General features: G+C 38.1%; 1 protein-coding gene across 17 annotated transcripts in view; it reads left to right on the top strand.

Annotated features, from left to right (window-relative positions):
- Positions 1–15763, top strand: part of TRIP12 (thyroid hormone receptor interactor 12) — an 80618-nt gene that overhangs the window by 43667 nt on the left and 21188 nt on the right. For 15 of the 17 annotated variants that reach the window (XR_003992619.1, XM_030494681.1, XM_030494672.1 and 12 more), the window contains 17 exons: positions 2701–2806; positions 4056–4192; positions 5158–5241; positions 6683–6778; positions 7836–7984; positions 8316–8351; positions 8440–8535; positions 8967–9059; positions 9197–9358; positions 10707–10775; positions 10874–11039; positions 11829–11946; positions 12087–12243; positions 12616–12769; positions 13303–13531; positions 14324–14442; positions 15241–15448. Coding sequence is in view for 16 of the 17 variants with exons in the window: in XM_030494681.1 (XP_030350541.1) it covers positions 2701–2806; positions 4056–4192; positions 5158–5241; positions 6683–6778; positions 7836–7984; positions 8316–8351; positions 8440–8535; positions 8967–9059; positions 9197–9358; positions 10707–10775; positions 10874–11039; positions 11829–11946; positions 12087–12243; positions 12616–12769; positions 13303–13531; positions 14324–14442; positions 15241–15448 (2179 nt within the window). In the remaining variant the exon portion in view is untranslated. Of the gene's footprint in view, positions 1–2700; positions 2807–4055; positions 4193–5157; positions 5242–6682; positions 6779–7835; positions 7985–8315; positions 8352–8439; positions 8536–8966; positions 9060–9196; positions 9359–9814; positions 10496–10706; positions 10776–10873; positions 11040–11828; positions 11947–12086; positions 12244–12615; positions 12770–13302; positions 13532–14323; positions 14443–15240; positions 15449–15763 lie in introns of those variants that run through there. The other 2 variants (XM_030494680.2, XM_030494688.1) reach the window with 2 other exon arrangements.

Raw genomic sequence — 15763 nt, 5'->3', positions numbered from 1 at the left:
TGCCCCATCTTGGCAGTGTTAAAGGCCAGGTTGGATGAGGCTTTGAGCAACCTAGGCCAGTGGAAGGTGTCCCTGCCCATGGCAGGGGGGTTGGAACTAGATGATCTTTAAGGTCCCTTCCAGCCCAAACCATTCCATGATTCTATGAATTCAGTTTAAAGAGATGGCTCAGCGAATTTTATGACTTAAAGAAAAGACAACCCATTTTATGGCTTCATTGCCCTACTGGTTCATGGTATCTGTGCTCATCTGTTCTGTGTTAAGCAAGCTCAGCTCACCAAACTGGCAGAATACTTACGGAACAGGAAAGTGTGTATCGGGTGTGCACTTCATGCATCTTGGGATTGGTTTGGGGACAGTAAGTCATGAGCAAGTATATCATACTGTTAAACAGCAGCAAGCTCTGCTGTTTCATGGAACCTTTGCCTTTAGCAGAAATCTGATTTTGATAGAAGTTAAGTCAATCTTACTTCACTGGAGTGGTTGTGTGGTGTCTGATACACTATTACTAAGCTGATATGGAGTTATTTAGTATTTAGGTCTGACTACTTGAAAATGAGTACCCACAGATTTGAAGCGGTAAGTGGTGTGCTGACGTAAAGAATTAAAACGTTGTATTTTTTTCCAGTGAACTCTACTGTAACAGAGTGATTAACTTATTAATCTAAATGTCAAGCAAAAGCACATTGCGCTTAGAATTTCACCATGCCGTTACAGGTTTGGGGTAGCTTACTTTTTCCACGTATGTAATATGAACTCAGAGTGGTAACACATTATCTGTGGAATGATACAGTGCTGTACCCAGTGCCAGTTAAAGTATGTGCTTTCTAGTGTAGAATACGACCAGCTAAGAGGGGAGTTCTGTTGTATCTTGTTGTACTTGAGAGGCTTATGGCATGAGATCCTGCTGCAACTGTTTCAGACTTGTTTTGTATATACTTTATAACACACTCCTTTTCCCCCCACTGCAAGTGTCTTACTGTATGGAAATAGGGTTGGGGTCATTGTGTGTTTATGTTGTAGAAACTTCAACTTAAATTTTTGGTTTGAAAGCATATGTAGTAAAAATGCCACTGCTTTTTTGAATGTTTGAAAAAAATTTAGCATTTTCTTCCATATGGACAGACCATCTGAAAATTCAACTGGCTGGCCTGCTTCAGTTGCTTGCATGGTGGCTGTTAAATACAGAACCATGTTTTCTTAAGGTTGCCAAATTTCTTAAGTTACTAAGCTAGGTGTGTAGTAAATGCATGAATATCAGGTTAACCTTTATCGGCATGGAACTTAGCTGCAGGCAGCATTGTGTTACTGGGTCAAATACAGTATTGTGTTTGAAAGGACAGACTATTGGCCAGGTCGGTAATAGCTTTGCAGATCACTTTCCCTTTTCTGTTAAATATCCATTCAGAAGCTGCATAGTTACCATTTCATCCCTTGGTATCACAACTCAGCATTCCTGGAATGCTTTAGGATTAAGGAAATAGACAGGACCCAGTTTAATATGTACTGTTCTCAAAACCATTGCCCATTTAAATGTTTTATTTCTGCATTGTTGTCGGAAGAGGGAGCAGTGATCTAACTTTCTCATCTTCTCCAAATTAATTATATCTGTTCTAGTAATAGTGTGCCTAAACTGAATGTTATGGGGTTCTCATTTATTTATTGTAGATGAGGGGTGGGGAGACGCACGACTGAAATGTCAAGCTGGGCCTCCTAAGGATTTTAAATTTTTGACACTTTGATTATCAACCTTCTAGTTCGGAAGATGTTATGGGATATTTCAGCCTGATAGTAAGCTTGTTCATCATCTGAAAATGTTGTACTGCATAGGTTTATTGTGTGTTTAAGATTTTACCTGGTTCTGCAGTGGAATGTAATCAGAACAATGGCTTCCTAACCTAGAGTGAATTAATGTCAGTCTTCAACAATGCAAATACTTCCAAATTAAAAAACTTGAGAACTCCTTTTCTAAAGCTGTGAAGATATGCTTGATTACTTACATCAAGGAAGACCTTATGACAGTGGTAAGGGCTGAAGGGATGTAGCTGAAAGAAGAATGCCAATACTACATGACAGATCTCAACACTGGCAGTGCTTGACTGCTGGAGGGGAGCATGGTTTTGAATTTAAGGCAGTTAGTGTTAAGCCATACTAATTTGAATAAAACTGACTAAAAAATTATAATTCAGCTAGTGGTAAGTTTATGTGCACAGATTTACTTTGTGGTAGGGGAAGACAGATGCAACCACAGCTGCCTTCTCCCACAATGTATTTTTTTTTTCTCTCTGTAGATAAAGGTAATGCTTTTTTTTTTTTGTTGTTGTTGTTATTGTTTTAAGCGTTTTGACCATTGACATGTGGAAATAATAAACTTGTATCCCGTAATGTGAAAACTGTTTATCATGAGAAAGACTTCAAAGCTTTTCTATAACTATAATGTGTACGTTAGGAAAAGGTGTCTAGGTAACAAGTTTGAGTTCAGTGTGTTTAATATTACTTAAGGAGTAAAAGTGAATCTCCGAACCTTTCTTTTACTGGTAGAGCAGCTCGGTGTAAGGCAAGTAAAAGCTGATGGGCTTATTGTGCTTCTTATGTAGAAGCTGTTCTTCTGCATTGAAGCTTCCTGTACACAGAAGTTTCATTTCTTTGTAGAACTGCTGTGTATTTAAAGACTGATTTCCTCTCAATTCTTCTACATAGGTCTAAGAAAATCTACAAAGAAGCGCAGTGAATCACCACCTGCTGAGCTCCCCAGTTTGCGGCGGAGCACACGGCAAAAGACCACGGGCTCCTGTGCTAGCACCAGGTAAAACTTTACATAATGAAATGTGATTACTGCAGTGGGTTGATATTAATGTCAATTTCAGGCATGAAAACTGGCCTTATCCATCTCTTGCTTTGCTGCTGTAGAAATAGCTGTAGCTTTTCAGGTCTTCTGGGATATTCTGTATAACAGTGTCATGGAGAGTGCATAGAATGTATCACATCACACCTTTATAAGTCCCTCAGTTGGCAGGGTGTTGGGAAGGAAACATCCGGAGACAGTACCACAGATTTAAGTAATTCTTTCTTAGGGGAGGTGTTTCTAAAAAGATAGTGAACACAGAGTGCTAAACTACTGTCCATCATGAATAATAAAATAGATGACTTGTGAAAAATAAAAGATTTCATAGTACCACACCGGAGTCCCTTTCAATAGTGTACACAGTTAAGCTGACTCAGCTTGTCAGGTCAGCAACTGTATCTGAACAACACTACAAATATCCAAGTACTTAATATGCTTTCTGATGCAAGAGAGAATTAGCTCTGAATTAATAATTTTAAACAGCTGGTAGATTAAGTGGGAGGGGAAAGTAAACATGTCCCGTGATGCAAAAAATTTTTGTAGTTGCATGTATTGTGAAGCTAGACTTATGAAGCCTTAAGCTGCTTTTTTCTTAAGCCTAAACTACATTTAGTAATCTCTGCACAACTTTTTTCTTTTCCATGCCATAAAAAAAGGTTCTGAGGTCTGATTCTGTTGTTAAGCGTGCATTTGAATTTGACTGTCTCCTTTGTAGGCATATGTATTTGTAATGATGATGACAGTAGTGTTTAAAAAAACAAATTTAAAAAGGCTTGTTCCCTCAAGCTTGTTCTAGCACTGAAAACCAGGTTTATCATCACAGTTCTCTGTGCTTTCAGTAGTTCAGAACTTCCTTTAAAGCTAGTCACTCTGTCATCAGACCTAAATGTGTATGTGATTTGTAACTAATGATCATTTTAATCCTTGCTCGTTTTTACAATTATATTCCAGTAGACTGCCTTGTCTTGAAGGGTATAATGTAAGGTCCTAGCTGTAATGCGTGTAAACAAATCAACACCATGGTGCAGGGCAGTGAGGGTAAAGAAGAGTTGGATAATTTTGGGAAGACTGGTTCTTACGTAAACCTGTTAGTTTGTGTAACTTTGTGGTAGTGATCTACATAAATGTTATGTGGTTCTGAGTAGCGTCACATTAATAAATCTCTTGTCCTAGTTCATAAGGTCTGAAAATTTGTTTTTTGAATCTTTAGTCGGCGAGGCTCTGGCCTGGGCAAAAGAGGAGCAGCTGAAGCTCGCCGACAGGAGAAGATGGCTGATCCTGACAACAACCAGGATGGAGTTAACTCTTCAGCTGCGCGTACGGATGAGGCTCCCCAGGGAGCTGCAGGTAATGGGAAATTCCAACTGAACACTTCTAGTATAGATGCTGATGAAAACTTCTTCGCTTTTAAAAATAATTAAATGGATTAAATCGTGGGTAGAGATTATTAGGCTGGTACAGCTCGTAAATAATTCTTGAAGGTTTTTGAGAGGGGCCTTTACTTTTGAATCTGATTTCTTGGATATCTGGTACATGTTTCAGTTATGTTTTTTTTTTTTTTTGTAGTCTCCAAACTACAGCCGATAAACTACGCTTTAGTTTTCATCTACAGTTGGTTTTTCTTAAAAGTAACTTCAGCTGATGTTAAACAAATCACTGTACTGACAACTGAAGAGACACCAAACTGTTCAGAATACAGAAGGCATGCATTTACTTGTAAAAGTTCTTTTGTTTACACTCATAAATATTCTACAAGTTTTCTGTAGAAATTGCAAGCATGTCTGTACCGGAGAAATTTGTAACCAAGTTAAAGAGTCTTACTTGTGCAGTCCTATTACATGGTACTTAATTTTATCATCTGGTCCTAATCAGTAGTGAGTTCAAAGTCACTTTCCAGCAATTATGCTGGAACTGTAGAACATCTCAAATGTGTGCTGCTTAAAGCTAGCTACATCAGTACAAAACCTCAGAATTAATGTAAACTAAGTGCAGCATTACACTCAAGTAAGAAAAGTGAAGATTTACTAAGGATACAGGTAAATGTCTTCGAAAGGCAGTTGCTGATCTAGCTGTACTTCCCCCCCCCTCCATTGTCTTGTGTCAATATAACCTCTCTCTTAAGCCTTTGGGAAGTATTAGACCCGTAGACTGGTCTATTTAAAGTGACAATTGTACAGAAGCATGATGGTGGCAATATTAAATGCAGGGCACTCTTCTGATGGCGGACATTTTCCTTGATGGTGGAATTGATACGGATTTTGTAGCTTTAAAGGCACTTTAACTTGCATTAATCTCTACTTTTATTTCTTTAGCTTCTAGTTCTGTTGCTGGGGCTGTAGGTATGACAACCTCTGGAGAAAGTGAGTCTGATGATTCTGAGATGGGAAGACTACAAGGTATAAAAGTTACTAATTTACTATTCTTTTTTGTTTGTTTTTTGTTTTGTTTGCAGCCTATAAATAGCCATACCTACCCAAAAATCTGTATTATGTAGTGGGGAAATTTCTGTATTATATGTAATCAAAGGGCTGTTTTTTCATCTGTGAATGTGTTGCTTTGCTTATGGCAGTTCTGAAGTATGGACTTACAAGACTTAATTTGCTGAAGATGCAAGAATTTGGAAATGATGTCTGGAGGGGGTAGCATAGTATCCTTCATTTACATGGTGTATAATACACTACTATCGATGACTTTTCAGGAGGAGGTGGGGGGAGAGAACTGAACTCAGTCCTGTTAAGTGTGTGAGCTCAAACATGAAAATAAGTCTTTGCAGGAATGTTTTCAGTTGACAGGCCAGGTTAGGCATACTGTTACCCTGCCTGCTTCTGGATAACATTTATTGTGCTTGTCATTGATACCCACGTTGCTGTAAGCTTTGACCAGACAAAATCTAAATGTTCTTAAAATGCTTGCTTTTGTGCTTGGGCTAAAGGATTGAGGTCTCTCAAAACCTGAGAGTACAGACAGGTATGAACTCAGTTTGCATGTCCAGTTTGCAACTGTTTTAAATGATTTTGACACTACCTTGCAAGGAGTTCAGAAGTTGGGATTTGCCTTGCAAATGACAGGTTTCAGTTAATCTGGATACTTAAGTGGAAATGAGTGCTCTGTCACTACCAGTTCAGTTGCTTATAGTCCTCAGTAAGCATAGATATGCCTTAGGAATATTGAGCTAAATTGATTTTTACTATAAATCATTATTGTATTGATCAGCAGTGGTTATGGTTGCTACATTAAAAATCAGAATCAATCACTCTAGTCTAGCTTAAGCAACACTACTGAAAAGTGTTTAAGAACAAAACCAGAAAACCCCTAATATCTAGCAGAGTTTTTCCCTGTCCTGCTTATCAGCAAGTAAAGCTTTTTCCCAATGTCTTTTTCCGTGGTGTGTTTTTTTTTTTTTTTTTTTTTTTTTTTTTTTCCCCCCCAGACTTACAGTGCCATTCAGGTCCTGAAAATGTGACGATATGCTTAACCTATTTTGTGTCGTTTGAGTTCAGATTTGAAATTAGTCTGGTGTATTTGCTAGTCTAGATCTAGACTTACAATGATCTAGTAGACCAGATTTGTTCTGTGAAATGTATGATTGGAAGCTCAGTGGGTGACTTCTTAAAGGGCCTTCATGCTCTGATGCATACAAAAGAGTCATTTGTTCCCTAAAGGTCATCTATTTGATGTTTTTAAGAAATCGAGGTAGCTGCAGTCATCTAATTCTAACTCTTCTTTTTTAAAGTATCAAAATTATAGTAATCTTAAATTATAACATCATGGAATTTAAGCTTTTAAAAATATACGTAGAAGCTTTGACAATGGCTGTTATCCTCTGTTTGCTTTTAGCTCTATTAGAGGCTAGGGGTCTTCCTCCTCACCTGTTTGGCCCTCTTGGTCCTCGGATGTCGCAGCTCTTCCACAGGACAATTGGAAGTGGAGCTAGTAAGCAAAGTTTGTCTAATTTGACTTAATTCTTTCCACTTCCAGACTAGTAGAATTCAGCCACTAGTAAATGCTAATATTTGTATTAGCTTCATAGTTTAACATATTTTATGTGTTGGAGATGTGTATGTTATGATAGTGCTAGACCTCTGGTCAACAATATTAATTTGCTTGTCTTCCTATAAGGAAGAGAAATTTGCTTTAGCTATATTTCTTTTCCTTTTTTTTTTTGTTTTCCTCCAATTTTTTTTTTTGTTGTTTGTTTGGTTTTTTGTGGGTTTTTTTTTTTTTTTTTTTGGGCATCTTAATGTTCCCTTCTAGGTGGGGAAGGGAGGGTTCTCGTCTTTTCACCCCTTCCTTATCTTTTTCTTTTGCATGATGGGCTGCTTAACAAAAGACCTGTCCAATATCCTTGGGTTTTTTTGCCAGCTTGAAACAAATGCTTAATTTAGCTTTGAAACTACTAGCAGATGTCAGTTCTAAGGTATGTTGTTTATAGTTTCAAAAGTGTCTTTAAGCTTCAGACAAATAACTGCCTTCAGACAGCGAGTCAGTGAGAAAACATGGGTCCTTAGTCTTGTTCCACCATGTCTGCATTATGCAGGTGGATAAGATATGTACATTTTAGTTCAAGTCTGTTTGGCTTCCCAGGAGAGCCAAAGGCAACCTGTTGCACTGCCTGCCAAGAGGAGAATGGGGTCTCATGAGTACTCCACGTGCTTTAATATCCAGGGGATGTGTTGAAAAGTCCTTTGCTTTATAAAGGTGGTGTGGTGTGAGTACTGGTACCTGCTTATAGGTTGGCAAGATGGCTGTGGTGAGCAGTGTGGTGGACTCCCTGTGCTGATCAGTCTGCACTGGAAAGACAGCCAAGAGTGAGATTTTTGCCTCCCTTTCCTATCCTCCCCTTATGACAGGGAAAGGAAGTGAAACTACAAATACAGAGGAAAACAAACTATCTCTGGTCTTCCACTCTGGCAGAAGTATAACATAACAATTCCCTTGAACACTTACGTTTTCTAATATCTTCTTTCCTACTCTTTTTCTGGATATCTAGGTTCTAAAGCCCAGCAGCTTTTACAAGGTCTCCAAGCCACTGACGAAAGTCAGCAACTCCAGGCAGTGATTGAGATGTGCCAGCTGTTGGTAATGGGAAATGAAGAAACATTAGGAGGATTTCCAGTCAAGAGTGTTGTACCAGCTTTGGTAAAAATTAAATATCTATTGAAGGATTATATTATTTTACTCAATACCTTCCTTAAATATTCTTTTTTATATATACTTAATTGTATGTATGTGTGCGTATGCGCGTGTATCTTATTATCTGGTTTTTGAGGTCATGTTTTGCTAAATTTTGATACTCCTATTAATTCTTTTAATTAATTGGCTCAAGAGTAGGTAGTAGCTCTTTTGAAAATTCAGAGTCCTGAGTCAAAAGTTACAATGCTGATTTGTGCCCTTTTTATGTTGATATGTAGATACTTCTTACAAAACTAACAATTCTTTTCTTTTTTCTTTTTTCTTTTTTTTAAAACAGATAACACTGCTGCAGATGGAGCACAACTTTGACATTGTAAGTCATTTGTAATATTTAAGAAATTTTTTTGAAATACAGATGAGTGTCATCTCTATTTAAAACCAAATATCTGTATGCTTAATAGATGAACCATGCATGTCGGGCCTTAACATATATGATGGAAGCACTTCCCAGGTCATCTGCTGTAGTGGTAGATGCAATTCCTGTCTTCTTAGAAAAGGTAAGATGAAATCAAAAGAGCGTTAAACTTATCTGAGGGGATTTTACCTTTTGTTTTAACTTTAGCATATACCATTAAGATAATGTCTCTCTTCATAGCTTACGCGATAATACATAATGCATGAGAAGCTTTTGGAAACAGTGCCTTTCAGTAAGGGTATTAACAAAGAGTAAACCTATCTGATTCACTGGGAACTTTTTGTCTGATTGGTGTTGCAAAGATACTATGTAATTATAAAAACTGGTAACTCTTGGAGTAACTATATAGCTGATCTAGCCTTACATTGGCTAGCTTGGTTACAGCTGATCAGTAGTGCAGCTGCATTAGCATATGTGTCTTAGTACAGGCTAATCGTCCATGTGTTAATGAAGATTATTATTCTTACACACTGATTTAGAAATTGATCTACAAGCTTTCTTGTTTTCTTGTAGCTGCAAGTTATTCAGTGCATTGATGTGGCAGAGCAGGCGCTTACAGCTTTGGAGATGTTATCACGCAGGCATAGTAAAGCCATTCTGCAGGCAGTAAGTAAAAAAAGAAAGGACTTTTACCTCTATCAGTTCTACATCTTTCTGATCTTCTGTGAAGATGAAATAGGAAAACAAGTTTCTGTGATTTTTAGCAGTACTGAGAGTAATAGTGTTTGTTCATTTTTTTATAGGGTGGGTTGGCAGACTGTTTGCTGTATCTGGAGTTCTTCAGTATAAATGCGCAGAGGAATGCACTAGCTATTGCTGCCAACTGCTGCCAGAGTATAACACCTGATGAGTTTCACTTTGTGGCAGACTCTTTGCCACTGCTTACACAAAGGTTAACCCATCAGGTAAGAAGCTATTATATAATGAGAAGTTGTGATTTTGACCTGAAAGTAGTATAAAGTTGCCTCCAGATATCTAGTTCTATGTTGTGTATCATTTGGTTTCAGTCCCTTCACACACCCTTCCCCTTCATCCAGATGACTTTTTGTGAGGGCTTATGGCTTTTTAAAAAGGAAGTTCCTACTCTTGCACAATAGTTTGAAGTGATGAATCCTAAATCACGGGGCTCCTAAGATCTATCTGTCCTGCAATGCTGCTACATTCATAAATGAGCACTCACGATGACTGTTGCACCAAAAGAGATTTGGACCTACTACTTGATTAGTAGATCCCTGTTAAAAATGTGAAAAAGGAGAAAATATACTGTTCCTTAACAAATGCAACTGAATAGAAGATTCCAGGTAATGTTTTCGTGTATTCTTGTGCTATTCTTAATTTTGCCAACATCTTCTTGCTGAGAGACTACTTGAATCTTTGAGGCAGCTTCACAGAAGTCAAATGTTGGCTTTAGATGGTGTTTTGGAAACAGGAAGCACCATTCTCAGCAGTAGTAGTGACAAGTACTGACTCCTGCTCTCTGAAGAGAAGCTACAGCCCACAGAAGAAAGATGTCAAGAAATTTTGAAGTGGAATTTTTCTGGCAGGAAAATCTTGAGTTAACTCTTAACAGGATAATTGAGCTTGGAAAGGACCTCTCAGTTATCTGCTTAAGCATGGTCAACTAGAGCAGAGTGCCCAGGAGCATGTCCAGCTGACTTAACCTCTCCAGGCAACCTCTTCCAGTGTTCAGCCATCTTTACAGTAAAGGTGTTTTATTATGTTCAGAGGGACTTTTTTGATTGTTTCAGCGAACTTCTAACTAGAGCTATTTTTAGAGGAATGTTTGCTATCTTGATTTCGGTTTTGCTGTCTCGGCTGTACTGCATGTTTGTGAAAATCGGGCTTCATATAGTCTGTAGAACAGTAGTCTTCACTCCTGCTTATTATCTATATTTCCTGTTGCTTTGGCTTTGTAGTTCTCTTCCCTTTTGCTTCCTCCTTGTAGAATCCAAAAAGGATATTATAAACCCATTTATTCATCTCTAAAGGTCCCTAAAGGTATTTGTGTTGCAAGTGTGAGGTGTTTCCCAGGGAATATGCAGGAGCACGGCCGTATCAGGAGGTCAGTTTAGACTGTATCAATGAATCTAAAATTCAAAGCCATAATATTCTGTAAAATGTGATTCAGCTGGCCTTTTTGGAGAGATTTTATGAATGCCTCAAAATGACAAGATAATCTGGTGGAAATTCAAATACTTTAATTCAAACAAATATTTATCTCTTTTTTTTTTTTTTTTTTTGTGTTTATAACAGGACAAAAAGTCTGTTGAGAGCACTTGTCTCTGTTTTGCACGGCTAGTGGACAACTTCCAGCATGAGGAGGTAAGGGTGTGGGTTTTTGTTTCCTTCTTCCCTCCTTCAGTTTCTGCTAAAGGCTTTTCAAATACTAATGTTTTCAATTTTGCTGTTCCCTCCTGAAGAACTTGCTCCAGCAGGTTGCTTCCAAGGACTTGTTAACAAATATCCAGCAACTCTTGGTAGTGACGCCTCCTATCCTGAGCTCAGGAATGTTCATCATGGTGGTGCGCATGTTTTCCTTAATGTGCTCCAATTGCCCTACTCTTGCAGTCCAACTTATGAAGCAAAGTGAGTCTTACTCTTTCATATTCTTGGGGAACTATTTAAGTTAATGTCTACAGTCAATATGGAGCTCTGTACACTTGATTAGACAACTATTGTATTCTTCGTGGTGTTCTCTGTTACTGTGCCTCCCTGGGATACAAAATTCAGTTAATCTTGTTGAAAATTTTTTTTTTTTTTTTTTCCTACGGGGTTTTTCTCCCCTTTCCTGTCTCTAGCTGTTGTCAGTGGAGTGTTTGCCTAACTTTGCGTCTTAGCTGCACAATTTACTCTCATTCCAATGCAACTTGAATAATTCTTTTTATGGTCTTTACCAGGTGGGTGAAACATGTGATTTAAAGGACTTTTTCTAAGAGAAAACATTAAGAAAAGTAACTGCTCTGTAGCTGTCTTAGTTCTCATTCATTTTCTTCTTTTAATCTCATACACTTCAACTGCCATGTATGTTTCTCTGTTTTCTCCAGTGCCCTATATATTGAGTGATATTTCCTCCTTCAATGTCCCTTAAAGGAAAACAAACAACCAAACCAACACTCAGAAAAAAACAAAACAAAAAACCCCTAACCAAACAACCCCAAACCCCAAAGCAACCAACAAAACAAAATCCTAAAACTCCACAAACCCCAGACCTGAGAACAAACACACTTAGCATTCAAACAGATAGCTTTTGTCTTACTGTCTACTGTTTGTTTACTTTGGGCAGTGACTGTCTCTTCACTGTGACTTCACAGTGTCCAGCACAAAATGGAGCCCATATTCTGATAGGGGCAATCTCATGAATAATAATTTCTATAGATATTGCAGAAACGCTTCACTTCCTCCTTTGTGGAGCCTCAAATGGGAGTTGTCAAGAACAAATTGACCTGGTTCCACGAAGTCCTCAAGAGCTTTATGAGCTTACTTCTCTTATCTGGTAAGTTATGCAGCCCTGAGGTTTGGGTCTAGTTGGTATGTTAAAATCCCGAACTTTTCTGAAATGAAGGTAAACAGGTTTCACCTTAGGTGGACGTTTTATATATTTCTAGTAAAATACTGTTTTAATGTTCTTTGCAGTGAACTGATGCCTTGCCTACCGAAAGAGGGCATCTTTGCTGTTGATACTATGCTGAAGAAAGGAAATGCGCAAAATACAGACGGTGCAATATGGCAGTGGCGAGATGACAGGGGCCTCTGGCATCCCTATAACAGGATTGATAGTCGAATAATAGAGGTAATAATTCCACGCGTTTATGTGGTAATGTTTCCTAAATATGCATGCAGTTATACTCAATTCAATAGGGCAGTGAGTGTTCTCTTTATGGCTCTGAAAATATCAGCCTTGTTCTTTCTGAGTGAGAAGCACAAGCTTCCTCAAACCTCCTGTTGTAATATGGCAATATTTTGGCATTCAGTAATAGCTGAATAGCTTAATCACTGCTCTTATTGTATTTTTGTCAGACATTATTTTCCCTACTGTGGTGCCCCTCTCTTCACTTTTCGTATAGGTTCGTATTTGTTGGGGTTTTTTTTTGGTTGTTTTTGGTTTTTGTTTTGTGTAATTTTTTTTATTTTTTTTTTTTTTTAAACTCTTCCTTGTTTTTAGGCAGCTCATCAGGTTGGTGAGGATGAGATAAGCCTGTCTACACTTGGGCGTGTCTACACTATTGATTTTAACTCTATGCAGCAAATAAATGAAGATACTGGAACAGCACGTGCCATTCAGCGAAAACCAAACCCTTTAGCCAATACCAACACTAGTAAGTACAGTTTAGGAGACACTTGGCTTCTCTAGCTGTGGCTAGTTTATGCTGGGTTATGCAGCGGTCTCCTACTTCACATATATTTCTTATGGTTTCTGTGGAACATCATACTGTTCTTACTTGCATGGATGAAGACAGCTTTACAACAAAACAACTGTTGAAATGTATTCTTTTTAACATGTAAACTCCTTTCCTGGGAGCTGAAAATGCGTTAAATTGTAGGGGGAACTGAAGGTGTTCCTGGCTTTGGGATTTTTCTGAAACAGTTTTGTTCATACAGCTTCTTTTATTTCACAAAGGCTGTGTGAGGGCTTCTTAGTATCGTACAGAAATATACAAGAAAATTGAAGAAAAAAATTTCAACTCCTTGAAAGAGGAAGATTTGTACCTACATTCTTGCTATCAGTTTGACTTTGGTTCTGAAATTATATCTTTTCAATTCAAGAGCTAATCTAATTCTGCTTTAACAAAAGACAGTAACAATCAGATGCAAAGAACTGCGCAGTGATTTGTTGCACAATTTCTTACAGGTGGACATTCAGAATTGAAGAAGGATGATGCCCGAGCACAGCTAATGAAAGAAGACCCAGAACTGGCAAAATCCTTTATCAAAACACTGTTTGGTGTTCTTTATGAAGTATATAGTTCTTCAGCTGGACCTGCTGTTAGACACAAGTGCCTTAGAGCAATTCTTAGGATAATTTATTTTGCTGATGCTGAACTTCTGAAGGATGTGCTGAAAAACCATGCTGTTTCGAGGTTGGTTCATTAACCATTGAGAATGAAACTAATTCTGAGTTTACAACTCAAACTTGTGTTTACTCTTTTTGAACGAATTTTTGTTTTGTTTTGTTTTTATTTTTTTAAATTGTGCTTTTAAATTCTTTCTTATTTTCCAAATGCTGAGGCTGCCAGCTCTTCGGGAATATTTTGCATCTTAGACTTTTCAGTAGGTGCTGACTCTAGGAGTTTGTCCTGGGTTCAGCTGTAGCAGTCAAAACCACAACAGCGTTCTTACTAGAAACTTACATTGCCTGTATGGCTGTATGTATGAGCAATGTCTAACTTTACTGTTGACTGTTTTCCTGATTTCTAAAACTTGCCTGTAAACTTCTCTGTGGCAAGATGACTTTTGAGGTAATAGAATGTGAACAATAAGACTCTCATGGCATTCAGCTGGTAAGTTCTGTTCGTGAAACCTCTTCTACATGTTATACCATAAAATTAGGGATATAGATAAAAGGATGCAATTAGAAAATAAACTGACTAGCTTCTTAAAAGCAGTACTGAGTTCCATAACACCATGTTCTTTGCAGGAAGAAAACTGTCCTTTATGTCACATGTTAAAACTTGGTACAAGTGATTTAGGCAGGAAGAGGACTTTCAAAGTCCTTGTATTTATAGCTTTTACAAAAGCACAATGAAATTTGTTTGCATTCAGTTTCCATTACTATGTATGCAAGAGTAACTGGCTTGATTAAAAAAGAAAAGGGGGGGGGGGGGGCAAGAAATGAAAAGACCAACCTAATTGTAATAAATTATCTGTTCTAGTCATATTGCCTCCATGCTGTCAAGTCAAGACCTTAAGATAGTAGTTGGAGCCCTGCAGATGGCAGAGATTTTAATGCAAAAGTTACCTGACATTTTTAGTGTTTACTTCAGGAGAGAAGGTAAATCTATCTGTCTTTTTCCCCTCTTCCCACCTTCTTATTTACTATTTTAAAAGCTTGTGTGTGTAGAATCCATATCCTTCACCCACTGCTTTATCCGCCCCTCCCCGCTGTAAAAAGTTAATATTGTTCTTCAATAATAAAGGCGAATCCATGCAAGCTATCCTCGTATGACTAGGGAGGAACAGACCAAGACTCTGGAGGAGGCAAGCTTGGTTTTTTTTCTGAATCTGAAGCAAGTTTGTACAAGCTTACTAAATGCTAGTGAACTAGGTGAAGATAGCTTGCTGAAATTACATGGGTAGTCGTACTGGACAAAACTGATGAATCTCTTGCAGAAAGTATTTGTCCTAATCCACTGGGGATTTTTGGGTTTCTTTAGCTACTGTTTGTGCTGCTGTTGTGTGTGTGAGTTTTGGGGGGTGTTTTTGTTTTGGTGGGTGTGGCTTTTTTGTTTTGCTTGTTTTTTGTTTGGTGGTTTTTTGTTGTGTGGTTTTTTTTGTTTTTTTTTTTAAAGTGAAACTTTGTAGGTTAACTTTTTTAAGAAATAATTGAACTGCTTTTAAACCTTAGTGCTGATGGGTGGGGTGAGCCACTGCTGCCATAGTCAAAACAGAGGTTTGAGTAACAGACTTCTACCTTTTCAAACACCTTTGTCCCTGCTCACACACACCTCCTGTCCCAAAACAGAACAAAAACCAACCCCCGCAAAAAACCCCCAAACAAACACCAAAACCAAACAAAAAAACCCCCACAACCAAACTAACCCACCAAACAAACATTTCTTCTTTTGCAAAGGGGTGATGCACCAAGTGAAAAACTTGGCAGAGTCTGAGGCTTTGCTAACAAGCCCACCAAAAGTATGCACTAATGGATCAGGAACACTCAGTACCACTACAACAATAAGTACTGGAACAGCCACTGCTGCCAGTAATGCAGCTGCAGATTTGGGCTCTCCTAGCTTACAGCACAGCAGGGAGGATTCTTTGGATCTGAGCCCACAAGGGTAAGTGCACTTTTTGTTGTGGAAAAGCAATCTGTTGGGATGCTTGTTTTGGTGTTTGTGGTTTGAGGGATTTTTTGTTTGTTTGTTTGTTTTTGTTTGGGGGGTGGTGTTTGGTGTGGGGTTTTTTTTTTGGTTGTGGGGTTTTTTTGTGGGTTTTTTCTTTTTTTCAAGTGTTGTCTGATTGGGGCTGTAACAGTATCATTTGCATTTTGCTGTGGTAATTTCCTTTAAGGAGCTAAAATGGAGTGGTGTTGAAGCTATCGGTGGGCAGTTTTTACTCACTTTATACAAAGTGTTAAAGAAAAAAAAAAGACT

This window comes from Strigops habroptila, chromosome 8, assembly GCF_004027225.2.
Source record: "Strigops habroptila isolate Jane chromosome 8, bStrHab1.2.pri, whole genome shotgun sequence".
Lineage (NCBI taxonomy): Eukaryota > Metazoa > Chordata > Aves > Psittaciformes > Psittacidae > Strigops > Strigops habroptila.
Note: the sequence above shows the minus strand (reverse complement) of the source record. Positions and strands in the feature narration are given on the sequence as shown.